The sequence below is a fragment of the Oncorhynchus keta genome, chromosome 10 (assembly GCF_023373465.1).
Source record: "Oncorhynchus keta strain PuntledgeMale-10-30-2019 chromosome 10, Oket_V2, whole genome shotgun sequence".
NCBI lineage: Eukaryota > Metazoa > Chordata > Actinopteri > Salmoniformes > Salmonidae > Oncorhynchus > Oncorhynchus keta.
Window position 1 is genome coordinate 33,230,667 of NC_068430.1, and position 21,817 is coordinate 33,252,483.

A 21,817-nucleotide genomic window follows, 5' to 3' on the forward strand; every position below is an offset into this window, starting at 1 on the left:
AAAACCAAGACCTGTAGTAGGTTACTGATGTGTCTTGTAGTTTTCTGTGAATTCACACATTCAATGTGGTATTGTTTTATTTCCGGGGAAATAGGCTAATAAGAGCATTCCATGGAGGTCACATATAGCCCAAGAATTTGTATCGAACTGTGTAGTAGAATGCTGAACTGCAACCAAAACACAATGTTAACTTGCACTGAGTATTTCCTCAATGGGCTACAGCTCCCACACAATGCGAGAGGGACACATTGTTCCAATTACAGGACTAGAGCATACATTTAGACCACACTAAGGTGGTCTTCACCCATTAAGTATTAAAAAAATATCCAGAGTCAAATAGCAAAAATTCCATGTCAGCATCTTCATAAATACAGCAGAACCCTATGTAAAGAGTGAAGCAAAAATTGATTATTTTGTCAAAATCATTTATTTAAAAAAAGTTGGAATTGCATAGATGCAGGAATTCAATTAATACAATCTAAAATATATATTTTTAAACATTTCATATCTAGTAACAATTCTATAACCAAATAGCAATTAGCATGGAGGAAAGCATAGTGTACGCTAGACAGTTTGTACTATACAAATACACACGACATAAACATGTGGACATGTTTGTCCGGTTTCAGTTCATCTTAAATACTGTATATTTAACTCCTTTAAAGGAAGAGGAAACTGTCTTGGTCATATCTTTTTTTTTTCATTTTCTTTTCATAAATACAACAAATTACTTTTCTTTTGACCATAATCCTTCGCAACAGTCTGGTCCGATTGTGTCAGTTTGAGTCCTCCAGGCTGCTGCTTTTCTGATGCGAGCCACATTTACAAAGCCGTACCATGATGCTTTGCAGGCTGGGCTCTACGATGCCGAGCAGGGGCCTCTGGGAAGGGTCTCCATTCCAGCAGGCCTCCATCAGCTGCCAGCATTCCTCATCAAAGCTGGCCAACCGCTCGGGCCTCGCGCCTGAAAACATGGGCACAATTGAGGCCCTGGCAGCTCTCTAGCCCAATTCAGTCAACAGAAACTACACACTAAGTCCTGGATAAAATACAAGTGTTACAGCAAGCTGAAATCTTGATCATATCCAGTTAGTATTTTAGATATGGGTCTGCGCGAGCTTTAATTCTACATTACCTTTTTTAACGTTATTCCACAACTGGTCCTTGCTGGAGCATTTCTCAAAGGACTCTGGGAGTTTGACAGAGCCAGTGCAGAGATACCAGAACAGGATTCCAAAGGCATAGACATCCACAGAATTATCATACTTTCCTGAAGAAAGAGGTCAGACTTGTAGTTAAATGAAAGAGCCTAGAATGAGAGGTGGTCTATGATGCAATACTATGACTGAGTAACAGGATATTTGACCTGTAAAGAGCTCTGGGGCCATGTGGATGGGGGTTCCTACGATGCTGCCAGACATCATGGCCTCTGGCTTACAGAAGCCCAGGTCTGTGATCTTGGCCCGGTTCTGCTTGTCCAACTGAGGGCCAGAGGAGTGGAACACATTAGGAACACTTGGCAAAATGTGTACAAGACGTGACATGTCAGGATCATAAATATTGGTTTCTCAAAGGATACACGAGGTCTTGCACATACAGAACTCGATTTGCGGCTAGCGCTAAGGAGGCACAAGTGTCAAACGGCACATTAGTTTGCAATTTCATCATGTAAAAACTGGTGCACTGGCATTTTACCTGTCTCACTTGCACTGAGGTGGGAGCGGTGGACATATGAGGTGTCTTTAACACATTCAAAACATAACAATTTCATTCAGCGCTAATGGGAAGTTAAGACCTGCTTTTTGCTGGTCTGAAAAGTAATAAAATTGATTTAGAGAACGGAAGCGCAGCCTGTCCAACCATGACGCGCAGTGCCCATGGAAAAGAGATAACGCATTTTGTGCCGGTGAATCTCGTATTTAGAAACATTACGATTGTTTCCTCTTCCCCCATTCCGTTTAATTTGATTAAAAACCAAGCTTAGCCTTAATCAAGGCTTGTTTAGCAGCATCGCATAGGTGCTTCTTTAACCAGGCCATTAGCCAAGTAGCCTCTAAAGAAAAGGGGTTTAAATGGTCTGAGAATGCTTTGAAATATGGTAGGTTTTTGTCCTCATGCTTTTTCACTATTAACACAATTAATTTTGCTTGTTCGAGCATTTTATCCATCCCCATTTTCAAAGAGCACGCGTCATTCAATTACCAAAGACCTGTGCTCCAAACCCCCTAGAATGCTACATCAACAGCAGATAGGTAACGATACAATTGACAGGCGCAGAGTATTTTGTATAGACGTGTGAATGTGTGTAAAGACATGTAGTCTGTGACTACATGTAACAGAGTAAATCCGGGACAGTCAAATTAGTACATGTTGTTACATAAGACAGATGGTATAACACAAATGTCTAGCAACCCAAAGGTTAAAGAACTTTGGCATTTAAACTAATTAGCAACTTTCCAATTACTTTTTAGCTACTTTGCAAAGAAAATTTTAGCTAACCCTTTAGCCAAACTTCTAAACTTAACCCCTAGCTTACTTAGCTAACGTTAGCTAGCAAATTTGTAACAATACAAATTGTAATTGGTTGGACATCCACAAATTAATAGGTACCATAGGAAACGTAACATACTAAATACAGTGTCCCGGATTTACGTACAGAATGATGCGAAATGCTCTGAGACCATGTTGCACCACACTGCAATGGAAAAGAAGCGATTCATGATATCATGCTTCTGACCCGATCCAATTTAGAAATAGTTGGTTTAAAAAGCAGACCGTTTTATAATCAAATTAAACAAAAAAACAAGATCAAACTTATTAGAAAGAACATGGCTCAAATGCAATTAAATGTTGTCTGCTATTTCTGGAGAAGTGAAAATATGATCTGGAAGATGGTTCCATTATGTTTATAAAACATTACATTTGCAAGCAGAAAACTGGTGAGTGAACATTCCCCCTTTCTATTTATGCTGGATCTTTATCCAGCTTGCGTGAAATGTTTGTATGTGCACGAACTCACTGGCCGACTTTGCTGATCACTGCCTTGAGGGAAAATGTACTTACTAATAAGACTGTGGTTGTCCCACCTAGCAATCTTAAGATAAATGCACTAACTACATCACTCTGGATAAGATTTCTGCTAAATTACTCAAATGTAAAACTGTATTCAGTCATAGCCTATTTAAAACAAGCTGTTATCAGAATTTGATTCGAATTATACACTTTTTTCTAGCCTTAATAGCTTAACTACGTTTGTCCAGACTGCAATTTACAGTATGCCTAGCCCCTCGATCAGTGTGAATGCTCTAGCCATTTACAGTATGCCTAGCCCCTAGATCAGTGTGAATGCTCTAGCCATTTACAGTATGCCTAGCCCCTAGATCAGTGAATGCTCTAGCCATTTACAGTATGCCTAGCCCCTAGATCAGTGTGAATGCTCTAGCCATTTACAGTATGCCTAGCCCCTAGATCAGTGAATGCTCTAGCCATTTACAGTATGCCTAGCCCCTAGATCAGTGAATGCTCTAGCCATTTACAGTATGCCTAGCCCCTAGATCAGTGAATGCTCTAGCCATGTACAGTATGCCTAGCCCCTAGATCAGTGAATGCTCTAGCCATTTACAGTATGCCTAGCCCCTAGATCAGTGTGAATGCTCTAGCCATTTACAGTATGCCTAGCCCCTAGATCAGTGAATGCTCTAGCCATTTACAGTATGCCTAGCCCCTAGATCAGTGAATGCTCCAGCCATTTACAGTATGTTTAGCCCCTAGATCAGTGAATGCTCCAGCCATTTACAGTATGTTTAGCCCCTAGCTCAGTGTGAATGCTATAGCCTGTTTAACAATGCATTTCCATATTGAAGCAATGCAATTAGAACATGTGGACTGCTATAATGGACTAACATTGAGAACGCAATACATAAAAGACCGTAAATACACAATATGAAGCAACCACATATTTAGCCATGGAGCATGTTCTGAGGGGCCAAGCCTCGACACACCTACAACTTGTTTATTCATTAAAACCCAGCCCTTTCGTTCCACCGCCAAACATCATACTGTGTAAGCAGGGAGGGGCTATTCTTACATAACCAAGCAAGCAGCACAGCCGGAATATGAATGCTGAAATAATGGAGAGTTTCTACTGTGGCCAGTCAGCCATGACCACAGTTGAACTCAGTTCAACATTAGAACTATGTCTAAAATTAAATCAATGGAAACAATTGAAGTGATATGATTTGACAATGTGGTAAACAACACTAGTGTTACACATTCAGCATGATTAAAGAAAGCACCTTTAACCCTTACTCACTAGAACATTCTTTAGTTTAATGTCTCGGTGTAGAAGCCCCTGACCATGCAGGAAGCGAATGCCTTCCACCACGTCCAGAGCGATCCGGAGTCTCTCCTTTAGTGATAAACCAGCCTGGGAGAGAGGAAAAGGAGACACTGAGGCATGGGATCAGGCAGACCTGTGATAGAAGAGATAGAGTACATGGTAGATATGAGAGTCTGCTGGTTACCTTCAAGCCTGTGTAGAGGTCTCTGTGAAGCCTCTCCATTATGAGCAGCACAGCAATGCTGGAGCCCCCACCGTAAGTGTGGTCAATCACCGAGCCGTGGAGATCCACCAGACGCTCATGTTTAGGGAGGGACCTGCAGCCATACACAATAGAGTATCATATTATTACATCCTACCCTCTTGTGTAAGTGGAAATGTGGTTTCCTAATCTTTTTACAGTGCTCACTAGCACACACCACAACTTTTCCTTTCCAGCTGCATGTGTATGAAATTCTTCTGACAGCCACAGGGGGGCAGACCAGTCCCAGTTCCAACACTGAAATCTGGCCACATGAGAAGTTACTTCTCCATGACCTGCATTAGTGAGCTTTAAAGCAGCAATATAGCGGTAGAAACAATAACAAAGCAGTCTCACCGGCCATAGTGCGGTACTAAGCTGAGGGATGGGGCTGGAGAAATAACTTCTCTAAAAATGTATAGACAGAGCTATGGATGCAAGGACTGACCATCCATGATATCAAAATTATATCGTTTTAACTATGTGTTGAGGCCACAGTGATTGGTTAAATTTTATTTGTTTAGAAACTGAGTAAAACAAGCTTTATATATATATGGGCTATTCACAATAGGCTCTTTGTGGGTCACTTTCCACAATGACACTGGCATTTCCTTTCTGCATTAACTGTTTTAAAGTCACCATTGGCCTCATGGTGAAATCCCTGAGCGGTTTCCTTCCTCTAAGGCAACTTAGTTAGGAAGGACGCCTGTGTCTTTGTAGTGACTGGGTGTATTGATTCACCATCCAAAGTGTCATTAATTACTTCATGTTCAAAGGGATATTCAATGTGTGCTTTTACATTTTTTTACCCATCTATCATTAGGTGCCCTTCTTGGCGAGGCATTGGAAAACCTCCCTGGTCTGTGTATGAAATTCACTGCTCGACTGAGGAACCTTACAGATAATTGTATGTGTGGGGTACAGAGATGAGGTAGTCATTCAAAAATCATATTAAAAACTATTATTACAATCCATGCAACTTGTGACTTAGGCACATTTCTACCCCTGAACAGATTTAAGCTGGCCATAACAAAGGAGGAGCTGAATACTTAGAGTCAAGACATTTAAGTTTTCATTTGTAATTAATGTGTACAAATTTCAAAAAACATCATTCCACGGTATTGTGTGTAGGCCAGTAACAAATGTCCCTATTTAATAATCAATTCAGGCTATAACACAAAATGCAGAAAATTACCTCCTATCCCTGCACATCAAATCAGTACTGGTACGCCATGAATATAGCCATGTTATTGTTATTAAATGTGTACTTATTCCTTGCGTCACTTTCTATTTTGTTATTGTATATTTTTCAACTCTCCATTGTTGGAAAAGGACCCCTAGGTAAGCATTTCACTGTTAGTCGACATATTCTGTTTACAAAGCATGTGACATAAAATGTGATTTGATATAGCATTTTAACATAGTAAATATAGGCCTATTTGTCAAGCCTTTGCTAATATAGGCCTACTTACAGATGTGCATAGTATGCTTTGACCCTAATCAAAACGTATTTAAAAACTGTAAATAACAAAAAGGTAGCTAGGTAGGTTGTAAGATTTATACTTAAAATGCAGCATTGCTGCATGATGTGCTAAAATGTTGTGCAGTTGTTTCCCTTTTGCACGGTGTTCTGTTGCAGGTTCTCTTTTGGTTATTCATTGTCAAGCTTTAAAAACAGAAGCCAGACTGCAACATTTTAGTAGCCTAGGAATATGGCGTGTCTGTGCACTTTCCCTCCTCCCCTCATGCTATAAATGGGACTTATAAGAACATGGATTACATCTACATACAATACTCCATAATGACAAAGCAAAGACAAGTTATAAAGTTTGGCAAATTAATAAAAAACTAAAAAAGTGAAATATCACATTTACATAAGTATTCAGACCCTGTACGCAGTACCGGTTAAAGCACCTTTGGCGGAGAGTCCTCTTGGGTATGACGTAACAAGCTTGACACATCTATCTGTATTTGGGTAGTTTTTCCCATTCTTCTCTGCAGATCTTCTCAAGCTGGATGAGGAGCATCGCTGCACAGCTATTTTCAGGTCTCTCCAGAGACGTTCGACCGGGTTCAAGTCCGGGCTCTGACTGGGCCACTCAAGGACATTCAGAGACTTGTCCCAAAGTCACTCCTGCATTGTCTTGGCTGTGTGCTTAGGGTTGTTGTCCTGTTGGAACGTGAACCTTCGCCACCCAGTCTGAGGTCCCGAGTAGGTTTTCATCAAGGATCTCTCGGTACTTTACTCCGTTCATCTTTCCCTCGATCCAGACTAATCTCCCAGTCCCGGCCGCTGAAAAACATCCCCACAGCATGATGCTGCCACCACGCTTCACCGTAGGGATGGTGCCAGATTTCCTCCAGACGTGACACTTGGCATTCAGACCAAAGAGTTCAATCTTGGTTTCATCAGTGCAAGAGGCATCACTGCAGTACAATTGGCCCAGCGTCGTTCAGGTTTGGCCAGGGTAGGCCGTCATTGTAAATAAGAATTTGTTCTTAACTGACTTGACTAGTTAAATAAAATAAAAACAAATTGCTCAGCAAAATAAATTAGTCTAAGTTTTGTACTCTGACTAAATCCAATTACATATATTTGTATTTTATTAAAACTGCATATCTTAACATATAGCCTACACAGCTTTCAACAAACCAATATTGGTGTAAACTGTCCAAATAAAAGCTGGTATAAATACAATATAAGCCAAATTATCAATGCACTTTTTTTTCTTTTTTTTAAAAAGATGGTTGCAATGCTGTTAAAAACAGGGTTTAACATGTCTTTGTAGGGGGGCCCTTATTTTGAAAAAGACGATCTGCAATCGTGCTGCCAGAAGAACGGTAATGGAGGTGTGTGGGGCAATGTACCAAGTATTGGTAACTGCATACTTTGAGTGTTTAAAAGTGGGCATTGCAAAAGAAGTGGGTTGATCAACAGCTGTGTGTGTAACATCAGTGGGTGGATCAACAGCTGTGTGTCAGTGGGTGGATCAACAGCTGTGTGTGTAACATCAGTGGGTTGATCAACAGCTGTGTGTGTGTAACATCAGTGGGTGGATCAACAGCTGTGTGTCAGTGGGTGGATCAACAGCTGTGTGTGTGTAACATCAGTGGGTGGATCAACAGCTGTGTGTGTGTAACATCAGTGGGTGGATCAACAGCTGTGTGTCAGTGGGTGGATCAACAGCTGTGTGTGTGTAACATCAGTGGGTTGATCAACAGCTGTGTGTGTAACATCAGTGGGTGGATCAACAGCTGTGTGTGTGTAACATCAGTGGGTGGATCAACAGCTGTGTGTCAGTGGGTGGATCAACAGCTGTGTGTGTAACATCAGTGGGTGGATCAACAGCTGTGTGTCAGTGGGTGGATCAACAGCTGTGTGTCAGTGGGTGGATCAACAGCTGTGTGTGTGTAACATCAGTGGGTTGATCAACAGCTGTGTGTGTAACATCAGTGGGTGGATCAACAGCTGTGTGTGTGTAACATCAGTGGGTGGATCAACAGCTGTGTGTGTGTAACATCAGTGGGTGGATCAACAGCTGTGTGTCAGTGGGTGGATCAACAGCTGTGTGTGTAACATCAGTGGGTGGATCAACAGCTGTGTGTCAGTGGGTGGATCAACAGCTGTGTGTCAGTGGGTGGATCAACAGCTGTGTGTGTGTAACATCAGTGGGTTGATCAACAGCTGTGTGTGTAACATCAGTGGGTGGATCAACAGCTGTGTGTGTGTAACATCAGTGGGTGGATCAACAGCTGTGTGTGTGTAACATCAGTGGGTGGATCAACAGCTGTGTGTGTGTAACATCAGTGGGTGGATCAACAGCTGTGTGTGTGTAACATCAGTGGGTGGATCAACAGCTGTGTGTGTGTAACATCAGTGGGTGGATCAACAGCTGTGTGTCAGTGGGTGGATCAACAGCTGTGTGTCAGTGGGTGGATCAACAGCTGTGTGTCAGTGGGTGGATCAACAGCTGTGTGTGTAACATCAGTGGGTTGATCAACAGCTGTGTGTCAGTGGGTGGATCAACAGCTGTGTGTGTGTGTAACATCAGTGGGTTGATCAACAGCTGTGTGTGTAACATCAGTGGGTGGATCAACAGCTGTGTGTGTAACATCAGTGGGTGGATCAACAGCTGTGTGTCAGTGGGTGTATCAACAGCTGTGTGTGTAACATCAGTGGGTTGATCAACAGCTGTGTGTGTGTAACATCAGTGGGTGGATCAACAGCTGTGTGTGTAACATCAGTGGGTTGATCAACAGCTGTGTGTCAGTGGGTGGATCAACAGCTGTGTGTGTAACATCAGTGGGTTGATCAACAGCTGTGTGTGTAACATCAGTGGGTGGATCAACAGCTGTGTGTGTAACATCAGTGGGTGGATCAACAGCTGTGTGTGTAACATCAGTGGGTGGATCAACAGCTGTGTGTAACATCAGTGGGTGGATCAACAGCTGTGTGTGTAACATCAGTGGGTGGATCAACAGCTGTGTGTGTAACATCAGTGGGTTGATCAACAGCTGTGTGTGTAACATCAGTGGGTGGATCAACAGCAACTGGTGTAACATCCTGCACTCCATTATTGGTTAGACCGGCCATAGCAAGGTGCACCTCTGGTCAGCTTAATGTTTACATTGCAGGTTAAGAGAACTAACGTAGGAGGTTAGGATCATTAATGTGACAGGTTAGGAGAATGACATTGACATTTAGGAAAAGGCCTAGGCTTAGCTAAAATGAGTCTGCTAAATACGCTGATTCACTTTCCATAAACCAACTTGTTGATCCTCCCACTTCTGTTGACACACCCACATTTGAACACTCCAATGCACTGCCGTTTGTCATGCAGCATGTTGGCAGTGCATGCTGGGACTTGTAGCGCAGGGCACCACAGGCATTATGGCAGCGGGCCAAAATGAATTGATAACCCATATCTATGGGCGTGTCCGAGCAGATCACTTTTGTCAAGTGGTCACCACCTTACAAAGTGTGTTGCATTATGGGGATACAAATTGCCCAACTTGCACCTACACGACAACTATATTAACCGAAAACCATGTGATCAAAGGTCATGAAGTACTGACTGCAAATTTCTTCAACTTCATCACCTGCATTGTCAAAGGGTCTATTGTCAACCAATAATTAAGGTGTTTTTGTTTAACCCACTCGAACTTGACCAAAGACGTGACTGAAACAGGAACCAACTTTGCCGCGATTCATGTATACAGTGGTTATGTGCAATTAAATGTGATTTGAGTCTCACCAATTGATAGTACGATGTACACACATGTACAGTTTGAGTGTGTGATATGAGGGTTGACGACATGTTAAATTCAATATTACAAAGAAAAACATTTAGAAACTATTGCAACACTGCCATGTGGCACTGAGCCTAGATGTTAGAAAACCACATCCGTTTCTGACTTTCTGATGTTGCAGATTCAACTCCCCCGACTTCACTCAACTTTTGTCTAGTTGATACCTTGCACCTTACTCCTCAAATGAGCCCATTGCGTGTCCTAGAGGGTGTGGTGATTTATCCAGTACATGCGCTATACCTGACACCACCAATAAAGAAGAGTTTAGTTGATGACAAATTAGTCGCACCACTGTTGGTTATTGGAGGACTATTCTTCACTTGAGTAGAGACAAATTTCAATATATTTTTTTTTAACCTTTTTTAAAAACTTTCTATTACTACCTCAGGTCTCAGTTTAAAGGCATGCTGTATTGAAATGCTAGGACAAAGTATGGTTGAAACTACAAACTAAAAGGGTATGGCTAAAATCCAGGTTGTCTTTAAATCCTTCCCTCTCTGCTGGCTGGGCCGTCTTACCTCGTGTAGTGAAACTCTAGAGCCAGATCGTTCCAGTGCTTGTCGTCGGGCGGTACCACAGACTTCAGAGCGCAGGGGTAGCGTCCCCCCCAGCTGTCACACAGATAGACCACTCCATACTGACCCCGCCCCAGCTCTCGGCCAAGCTTGGGCTTGCCTGCCAAAAAGACGAAGAAACAGAGATTGCTTTATTGTGATTGGCCTGTGAGAGAGGACAACCCTGGCAGTGTATACTATTAGAATTCTTCCACATTTTATTACGTTACAGCCTTATTCTAAAATTGTCAATCTACACAAAATACCCCATAATGACAAAGCAAAAACAGGTATAGATATTTTTGCAAATGTATTAAAAATAAAACAAATACCTTATTTACATAACTATTCAGACCCATTGAGACTCAAAATTGAGCTCAGATGCATCCTGTTTCCATTGATCATCCTTGAGGTGTTTCTACAACATGATTGGAGTCCACCTGTTGTAAATTCAATTGATTGAACATGATTTGGAAAGGCACACACCTGTCTATATAAAAGGTCCCACAGTTGACAGTGCATGTCAGAGCAAAAACCAAGCCATGAGGTCGAAGGAATTGTCTGTAGATCTGAGACAGAATTGTGTCAAGGCACAGATCTGGGGAAGGGTACCAAAACATTTCTGCAGCATTGAAGGTTCCCAAGTACACAGTGGCCTCCATCATTAAATGGAAGAAGTTTGGAACCACCAAGACTCTCCCTAGTGCTGGCTGCCCGGCCAAACTGAGCAATCCGGGGAGAAGGGCCTTGGTCAGGGAGGTGGCCAAGAACCCAATGGTCACTGACAGAGCTCCAGAGTTTCTGTGGAGATGGGAGAACCTTCCAGTAGGGCAACCATCTCTGCAGCAATCCACCAATCAGGCATTTATGGTAGAGTGGCCAGGCAGCAGCCACTCTTCAATAAAAAGGCACAAAAGCCCACTTGGAGTTTTCCAAAAGGCACCTAAAAGACTCTCAGATCATGAGAAACATGATTCTCTGGACTGATGAAACCAAGATTGAACTCTTTGGCCTGAATGCCAAGCGTCACGTCTGGAGTAACCTGAAACCTGGCACCATCCCTACAGTGAAGCATGTTGGTGTCAGCATGCTGTGGGGATGTTTTTCAGTGGCAGGCACTGGGAGACTAGTCAGGATCGAGGGAAAGATGAATGGAGCAAAGTACAGAGAAATCCTTGATGAAAACCTGCTCCAGAGTGCTCAGGACCTCAGACTGGTGCAAAGGTTCACCTTCCAATAGGACAACGACCCTAAGCACACAGCCAAGACAATGCAGGAGTGGCTTTGGGACAAGTCTCTGAATGTCCTTGAGTGGCCCAGCCAGAGCCCGGACTTAAACCCGATCAAACATCTCTGGAGAGACCTGAAAATAGCTGTGCAGCGACGCTCCCCATCTAACCTGACAGAGCTTGAGAGGATTTGCAGAGAAGAATGGGAGAAACTCCCCAAATACAGGTGTGCCAAGCTTGTAGCGTCATACCCAAGAAGATTCAAGGCAGTAATCACTGCCAAAGCTTCTTTATCAAAGTACTGAATAAAGGGTCTGAATACTTATGTAAATGTGACAGTTTCTTAAACATTTGCAAACAATTCTAAAAACAGTTTTTCCTTTTCATTATGTATGGGTAGTGTTTAATCCATTTTAGAATAAGGCAAAACGTAACAAAATGTGGAAAAAGTCATGGGGTCAATACTTTCCGAATGCACTGTGTGTGATATATACATATATACACATACACACATACATACACACATACATATATACACACACACACACACACACACACACACATACATACACACATATATACACACACACACACACACACACACACATATATATATATACACACACACATACACATATACACACATATACATATACACACACACAGTGGGGAGAACAAGTATTTGATAACCTGCAAAATTGGCAGTGTTTCCTACTTACGCTTTGGGGCGGCAGCGTAGCCTAGTGGTTAGAGCGTTGGACTAGTAACTGGAAGGTTGCGAGTTCAAACCCCCGAGCTGACAAGGTACAAATCTGTCGTTCTGCCCCTGAACAGGCAGTTAAGCCACTGTTCCCAGGCCGTCATTGAAAATAAGAATATGTTCTTAACTGACTTGCCTGGTTAAATAAAGGTAAAAAAAATTAGAAATTAATTTTAAAAAAGTAGGAAAACCTGCAAAACCGGCAGTGTACTTGTTCTCCCCACTGTATATACACACACAGTGTACAAAACATTAGGAACACCTTACTAGTATTGACTTGCACCCCCTGTTGCCCTAATAACAATCTAAATTCTTTGGGGCATGGACTAAGGTGTCGAAAGTGTTCCACAAGGATGATGGCCAATGCTTTCCACGTTTGTGCCAAGTTGGCTGGCTGGATGTCCATTGGGTGCTTGATTACACATGGGAAACTGTTGAGTGTAATAAACCCAGCAGCTAGTGGCAGGGGACTTTAATGCAGGAAAACTCTAATCTGTTCTACCAGCATGTTAATGTGCAACCAGAAGGGGAAAAACTCCACACAGAGACACGTACAAAGCTCTCCCTCACCCTCAACCTGGCAAATCTGACCATAATTCTATCCTCCTGATTCCTGCTTACAAAAACTAAAGCAGGAAGCACAAGTGACTTCGTCAATAAGAAAGTGGTCAGAAAGCAGATGCTAAGCTTCAGGACTGTTTTGCTAGCACAGACTGGAATATGTTCCGGGATTCTTCCCATGGCATTGAGGAGTACACCACGTCAGTGACTGGATTCATCAAAAAGTGCATCGATGACGTCGTCCCCACAGTGACTGTACGTACATACCCCAACCAGAAGCCATGGATTACAGGCAACATCCGCACTGAGCTAAAGGGGAGAGCTGCCGCATTCAAGGAGCGGGACTCTAACCCAGAAGCTTATAAGAAATCCCGCTATGCCCTCTGACAAACCATCAAACAGGCAAAGCATCAATACAGGACTAAGATTGAATCGAACTACACCGGCTGCGACGCTCGTCGGATGTGACAGGGCTTGCAAACTACACTGCTCAAAAAAATAAAGGGAACACTTAAACAACACAATGTAACTCCAAGTCACTCACACTTCTGTGAAATCAAACTGTCCACTTAGGAAGAAACACTGATTAACAATAAAATTTCACATGCTGTTGTCTTGGGAAATCTTTGTGTATCCAAATCAGTCTTTAAACTTCTTCACAACAGTATCTCGGACCTGCCTGGTGTATTCCTTGTTCTTCATGATGCTCTCTGCGCTTGTAACGGACCTCTGAGACTATCACAGTGCAGGTGCATTTATACGGAGACTTGATTACATACAGGTGGATTGTATTTATCATCATTAGTCATTTAGGTCAACATTGGATCATTCAGAGATCCTCACTGAACTTCTGAAGAGAGTTTGCTGCACTGAAAGTAAAGGGGCTGAATACTTTTGCACGCCCAATTTTTCAGTTTTTGATTTGTTAAAAAAGTTAATATCCAATAAATGTCGTTCCAGTTCATGATTGTGTCCCACTTGTTGTTGATTCTTCACAAAAAAATACAGTTTTATATCTTTATGTTTGAAGCCTGAAATGTGGTAAAAGGTCGCAAAGTTCAAGGGGGCCAAATACTTTCGCAAGGCACTGTACCTATGAGTTGAGTAATGCAAGATATGTAAACATTATTAAAATGGCATTAAAGTGACTAGTGATCCATTTATTAAAGTGGCCAATGATTTCGAGTCTATGTTGGCAGCCGCTTCTTTGTGGCTGTTTAACAGTCTGATGGCCTTGAAATAGAAGCTGTTTTTCAGTCTCTCGGTCCCAGCTTTGATGCACCTGAACTGACCTCGCTTTCTGGATGGTAGCGGGGTGAACCAGTCTATTGCATGGCCAGGCACGACTCCAACACCATCATTAAGTTTGCGGATTACAACAGTGGTAGGCCTGATCACCAACAATGACGAGACAGCCTATTGGGAGGTCAGAGACCTGGCCGTGTGGTGCCAAGACAACATCTCAGAGGGTAGTGCATACAGCCCAGTACATCTCATTCAAAGATGTTTTGTCCCATCCTGTGTATATTGTTTTCTTCATATATATTTTTAATCTCAATTTCCATCTACGGACTGAACATACTCTCCTGCAACCCGCCTCACCCAATGTGGTATGAATCTGCTATTTGTTATACTTTAGAACCGGAATCCCCATCTGAAGCAAGCCAGCTAACTAGCTACTAGTCAGTTAGCCACTGCTAGCGGTCATCACCGTGAACTGTGACATCAGCCAGCCTCAGCCCAACAAATTCCTTCCAATCTGCACAGCACGATATCAACCCAGAACATATCGAACTGCTTTATCTCTAGCACATCTCCGGATGCCTCCGTAAGCTCAAACTTTACACCGGATCATCGCAGCTAGCTAGCTGCTATCCGAGTGGCTACTCCTGGCTAACTGTCTCGAAGCAAGCACCAGTTAGCCTGGAGCTAGTCTCAAGCTCGGCCCATCTCCCGGCTAGCCGAGGAGATCCATCAGACAATTCCTGGGCTTCAATACCTCTTTTGCCAATTGGCCTGGACCCTTTGCTGTCGGCACGAAGCCCCGCCGATCCATCACGACTGGTCTGCCAACGTAACCGCCCGAGGGGGTTTCAACAGGCTCTGCCGTTGGGACGTCCCCCTGAGGCCTATCTGCTAGCCCCGGCCTGCTAGCTGTCTGAAACACCGTGTTTCCAGCTTGCCTAGCTACTCACTGGACCCTATGATCACTTGGCGACACATACCTCTCCCTAATGTCAATATGCCTTAGTGATTTGTCTTATTTCACTGTAGATCCTCCAGCCCTACTCAATATGCCTTAGCTAGCCCTCTTGTTCCACCCCCCACACATGCGGTGACATCACCGGGTTTAAATGGTGCCTCTTGAGACAAAAACTCTCATCGTCACTCAATGCCTAGGTTAACCTCCACTGTACTCACAATCTACCATACCCTTGTCTGTACATTATGCCTAGAATCTATTCTTCCGCACCCAGAAATCTGCTCCTTTTACGCTCTGTTCCGAACACACTGGAAGACCAGTTCTTATAGCCTTTAGCCGTACCCTTATCCTACTCCTCCTCTGGTGATGTCGAGGCTAACCCAGGCCCTCAGCCCCCAGCATCACTCCCATTCACCAGGCACTCATTTGTTAACTTCAGTAACCATAAAAGCCTTGGTTTCATGCATGAAGCCTCCTCCCTACATTTGTTTTATTCACTGCTTTAGCACACTCCGCCAACCCGGATGTCCTAGTAGTGTCTGAATCCTGGCTTAGGAGTGCAAACAGTGTAGCTATTCCCTCCACAAGGCAATCAAACAAGCTAAGCGTCAGTAGAGACAAAGTAGAGTCGCAATTCAACAGCTCGGGCACAAGAGGTATGTGGCAGGGTCTACAGTCAATCATGGATTACAAAAAGAAAACCAGCCCCGTCGCGGACCAGGATGTCTTGCTCCCAGACAGACTGAACAACTTCTTTGCTCGCTTTGAGGACAATACAGTGCCACTGACACGGCCCGCTACCAAAACCTGTGGACTCTCCTTCACTGCAGCCGACGTGAGTATAGCCGACGTGAGTAAAACATTTAAACGTGTTAACCCTCGCAAGTCTGCAGGCCCAGACGGCATCCCTAGCCGCGTCCTCAGAGCATGCGCAAACCAGCTGGCTGGTGTGTTTACGGACATATTCAATCAATCCTTATCCCAGTCTGCTGTTCCCACATGCTTCAAGAGGGGCCACCATTGTTCCTGTTCCAAAGAAAACTAAGGTAACTGAGCAAAACAACTACCGGCTCGTAGCACTCACTTCCGTCACCATAAAGTGCTTTGAGAGACTAGTCAAGTACCATATCACCTCCACTCTACCGGACACCCTAGACCCACTCCAATTTGCTTACTGCCCCAATAGGTCCACAGACGACACAATCGCAACCACACTGCACACTGCCCTAACCCATCTGGACAAGAGGAATACCTATGTGAGAATGCTGTTCATCGACTACAGCTCAGCATTTAACACCTCTGCCCTCAACTCGTTACCTGTATTAATGGCACCTGTTTGAACTTGTTATCAGTATAAAAGACACCTGTCCACAACCTCAAACAGTCACACTCCAAACTCCACTATGGCCAAGACCAAAGAGCTGTCAAAGGACACCAGAAACAAAATTGTAGACCTGCACCAGGCTGGGAAAACTGAATCTGCAATAGGTAAGCAGCTTGGTTTGAAGAAATCAACTGTGGGAGCAATTATTAGGAAATGGAAGACATACAAGACCACTGATAATCTCCCTCGATCTGGGGCTCCACGCAAGATCTCACCCCGTGGGGTCAAAATGATCACAAGAACGGTGAGCAAAAATCCCAGAACCACACAGGGGGACCGAGTGAATGACCTGCAGAGAGCTGGGACCAAAGTAACAAAGCCTACCATCAGAAACACACTACGCCGCCAGGGACTCAAATCCTGCAGTGCCAGACGTGTCCCCCTGCTTAAGCCAGTACATGTCCAGGCCCATCTGAAGTTTGCTAGAGAGCATTTGGATGATCCAGAAGAAGATTGCGAGAATGTCATATGATGAAACCATATGATGAAACCAAAATATAACTTTTTGGTAAAAACTCAACATGTCGTGTTTGGAGGACAAACAATGCTGAGTTGCATCCAAAGAACACCATACCTACTGTGAAGCATGAGGGTGGAAACATCATGCTTTGGGGCTGTTTTTCTGCAAAGGGACCAGGACGACTGATCCGTGTAAAGGAAGGAATGAATGGGGCCATGTATCGTGAGATTTTGAGTGAAAACCTTCATCAGCAAGGGTATTGAATATGAAACGTGGCTGGGTCTTTCAGCATGACAATGATCCCAAACACACCGCCTGGGCAACAAAGTGGCCTAGCAAGTCTCCAGATCTCAACCCCATAGAAAATCTTTGGAGGGAGTTGAAAGTCCGTGTTGCCCAGCAACAGCCCCAAAACATCACTGCTCTAGAGGAGATCTGCATGGAGGAAAGGGACAAAATACCAGCAAGTGTGTGAAAACCTTGTGAAAACTTACAGAAAACATTTGACCTCTCATTGCCAACAAAGGGTATATAACAAAGTATTGAGATAAACTTTTGTTATTGACCAAATACTTATTTTCCACCATAATTTGCAAATAAATTAATGAAAAAAATGAATTATTCATCGATTTTCTGGATTTTTGTTCTCATTGTCTGTCATACTTGAAGTGGACCTATGATAAATTACAGGCCTCATCTTTTTAAGTAGGAGAACTTGCACAATTGGTGGCTGACTAAATACTTTTTTGCCCCACTGTATATACTGTACTCTATACCATCTACTGCATCTTGCCTATGCCGTTCTGTACCATCACTCATTCATATATTTGTGTGTACATATTCTTCATTCCTTTACACTTGTGTTTATAAGGTAGTTGTGGAAGCACAAGCATTTCACTACACTCGCATTAACATCTGCTAACCATGTGTATGTGACAAATAAAATTTGACTGTCAAATGCTCCCTAAAACACTTCAGCGAGCAGGCCTTTCTAATCAACCTGGCCTGGGTATCCTGGAAGGATATTGACCTCATCCTGTCAGTAGAGGATGCCTGGTTCCTCTTCAAAAGTGCTTTCCACCCAGTCTTAACCTCTCTAGGGTACGTGGGACACTAGCGTCCCATCTGGCCAACATCCAGTGAGATTGCAGAGCGCCCAATTCAAATACAGAAATGCTCATTATAAAAATTCATAAAACAAAACATTTTACATAGGTTTAAAGATTAACTTCTTGTTAAACCAACCAGTGTCATATTTATAAAAATGCTTTTCGCCCAGAACATAGCCCAGTTGACAAATTATTACAAACAGTAACAAGCCAAGCAGAAGCGTTACAAAACTTAGAAATAGAGATACAATTAATCCCTTACCTTTGATGATCTTCATATGGTGGCAATCAGAAGACATTAATTTACTCAATAAATGTTCCTTTCGTTTGATGAAGTCTCTTTATATCCAAAAACCTCAGTTTTGTTATCGCGTTTTCTTCAGTAATCCACAGGCTCAAAAGCAGTCCAAACAATCAGACTAAATCCAAATTGTATCCGTAAAGTTCATAGAAACATGTCAAACAATGTTTATATTCAATCCTCAGGTTGTTTTTTTAGCCAAAATGATCTAATATTTCAACCGGACAATAACGTCATCAATGTCAAAGGTAAACAAGAAATGCACATGTGCATGAAAAAGCTCTGTGACACGGTAGGGTCCACTCCTTCAGACTGGTCTTACTCCCTCATTTATATTTATCTAGTGGAAGGCATAGGAACTGCAAATGGAGTCTTAAGTACTGTAATGGCATTGAATAGAAAACTACAAAACAAAAACAAAGGCTACTTCCTGAATGGATTTTTCTCCAGGTTTTCGCCTACTAAATCAGTTCTGTTATACACAGACACTATTTTAACAGTTTTGGAAACAGTGTTTCTATCCAAATCTACCAGTTATATGCATATCATATCTTCTGGGCCTGAGTAGCAGGCCGTTTAATTTGGGCATACTTTTCATCCAAAATGCCGAATGCTGCACCCTAGCCTAGAGAAGTTAAATAAGCATGCCCCATTCAAAAAATGTTGAACTAAGCACAAATTACCCTTGCCCTTGGTTCACCCAAGACTAGACTGCCCTTGACCAGCACAAAAAATATCCTGTGGCGTTCTGCATTAGCATCGAATAGCAACTTTTCAGGGAAGTCAGGAACCAATATACTCAGTCAGTTAGGAAAGCTAAGGCTAGCTTTTTCAAACAGAAATTCTTCCTATAGCACTAATTCCAAAACCTTTTGGGACACTAAATTCCATGGAGAATAAGAGCACCTCCCAGCTGCCCACTGCACTGAGGATAGGAAACACTGTTACCACTGATAAATCTATGATAATCGAGAAATTCAATAAGCATTTTTCTACGGCTGGCCATGCTTCCACCTGGCTACCCCTACTACCATGGCCAACATCTCAGCACCCCACACTTCTCCGTCGCCCAAAGCCAGACAGCTGATGTTCTGCAAAATCTGGATCCCTACAAACCAGCTGGGCTAGAATATCTGGACCCTCTTTCTAAAACATTATCCACCGAAATTGTTGCAACCCCTTTAAACTAGCCTATTCAATCAACCTCTTGTATCGTCTGCGATCCCCAAAGATTATAAAGCTGCGGTGGTCATCCCCCTCTTAAAAGGGGGAAGACACACTAGACCCAAACTGTTATAGACCTATATCCATCCTGCCTATCTGAAACCTTTGAAAACAACGTCAACAAACAGATCCCCGACCATTTCGAATCCCACCATACCTTCACTATGCAATCTAGTTTCCGAGCTGGTCCTAAGTTCACCTCAGCCACGCTCAAGGTCCTAAACAATATCACAACCGCTGTCTTCATCAACCTGGACAAGGATCTTGACTGTCAATTACTGCATCAATTACTGACTCAATAGCCTTGGCTTCTCAAATGCCACGCCTGGTTTACCAACTACTTCTCAGAGTTCCGTGTGTCAAATTGGAGGGCCTGCTGTCCGGACCTCTGGCCGTCTCTGGAGGTGCCACAGGGTTCAATTCTCGGGCCGACCCTTTTCTCTGTATACATCAATGATGTCACTCTTGCTGCTGGTGATTCTCTGATCCACCTCTACGCAGACTACACCATTCTGTATCCATCTGGCCCTTCTTTGGACACTTAACCGGTTATGGCTGCATCCCTTTGTTCTCAATTTCCACCTTAAGACATACCCAAATCTAACTGCCTGTAGCTCAGCCCCAGAGGCAAGGATATGCATATTCTTGGTATCATTTGAATGGAAACATTCTGAAGTTAGTGAAATGTTAATTGAATTTAGGAGAATATAACACAGTAGATCTGGTGGAAGGAAAGAGAAAGAGCATACGTTCTGTTTTTTATTGTTGTAGTATCATATTTCACATGTACTAGAATAGCCACACAGTCAGATAGGATGCTGGAGATCATTTTGATGGATGACACAAGAGGGCAACTGTAGGTGTGCAAAGTCTCAGACTGATAACTTCAGGAATGGGTGAGTTACATGACATTTAGCATGAAGTCACCCAGGTGTCCCACACAAGTTGCAGAAATGTACCCAAGTGGCCGAATTGGTGAAATGACCTATAACTATATACAGCAGTGCAAATAACTATATACACAACATATCAAAAAGCAATTCCAACACACACACACAAAAAAAATGGTTAAAAAAATTTGAAAATAAATCGATTTTTAAAAAAAATACAGTACACCCCTTGGAAGTCCTCGTCATAATATTTTGCTGCCTGTGCCATGTCCCATAGCAGTCTCTTTCTGATGTAAAGCAGAGGCAAACTGAACAAGTGGTGCATTTCATGCGACACAGAACACAACGACGCCTCCATGCTGTGCCCTTTTGGCCCTGAGGCACAGTCATGCCTGCAGTAATGAACTGTGGCATATGAACAACACTGGGGGCACAGGTAGAGCGGGCAGCTTGTCACCGGGGCTCCCAGTCGGAGTCGCTATCACTGTGAAAGAAACAATACAATTTTTTTTTATTTTATGTTATGAGCCTTTTATCATCACATAAAATAAAAAGATATGTATTGTATAGAGCAGAGGGAACAGTCACTAAGGTGAAGTGCTGTTCCATTCAACTCCGGCCATTGTTATTCACACACATACATACATACAAACCAACACACACACACAACCAAACAAACCAACACACACACACACTTCATTGCAAAAACATTAAATAATTTTTTATATTATATTTCATAAAACGGCATTAGCACTTACCCATCCAGAAGTACGTCCTGTCCTTGGCTATCTACCCAGCTAGATCTCAAGAAGATCAGTGGTCATTGGGCAGAAATATAGTCAATCAATGAAGCTTCGCTAAAATTGTTGGTGCGTAAGGTAGTCATTTATCGTTGTCTTCAAATCAGCTCACTTCAGTCAATACTCCCCGCAAAAAAAAAAATGATGTTTGGCTGTGTTGCAAACATCCAGAGGAATGCACTGAAACCAACCATGACTGGATAAACGATTGTTTATGGGATTGAGGTCAGGGCTTTGTGATAGCCTCTCTAATACCTCGACTCTGTTGTCCTTAAGCCATTTTGCCACAACTTTGTAAGTATGCTTGGGGTCATTGTCCATTTGGAAGAACCATTTGCGACGAAGCTTCAACTTCCTGACTGATGTCTTGAGATGTTGCTTCAAATATATCCACATAGACGGCATCATGAGGAAGTAAAACTATTTTGTGAAGTGCACTAGTCCCTCCTACA

The 21,817-nt window shown here is 42.9% G+C and overlaps 1 protein-coding gene across 1 annotated transcript in view; it reads right to left on the reverse strand.

Annotated features, from left to right (window-relative positions):
- Window positions 1-59: 59 nt before the first annotated feature.
- Window positions 60-21,817, reverse strand: part of LOC118388530 (dual serine/threonine and tyrosine protein kinase) — a 45,878-nt gene continuing 24,120 nt past the window's right edge. Inside the window, exons 10-15 of the mRNA XM_052526883.1 lie at window positions 10,409-10,565; window positions 4,524-4,656; window positions 4,313-4,426; window positions 1,367-1,481; window positions 1,136-1,270; window positions 60-964 (exon numbers count right to left, since the gene is read on the reverse strand). Coding sequence (XP_052382843.1) covers window positions 777-964; window positions 1,136-1,270; window positions 1,367-1,481; window positions 4,313-4,426; window positions 4,524-4,656; window positions 10,409-10,565 — 842 coding nt within the window. The 3' untranslated portion in view covers window positions 60-776. The remainder of the gene's footprint in view (window positions 965-1,135; window positions 1,271-1,366; window positions 1,482-4,312; window positions 4,427-4,523; window positions 4,657-10,408; window positions 10,566-21,817) is intronic.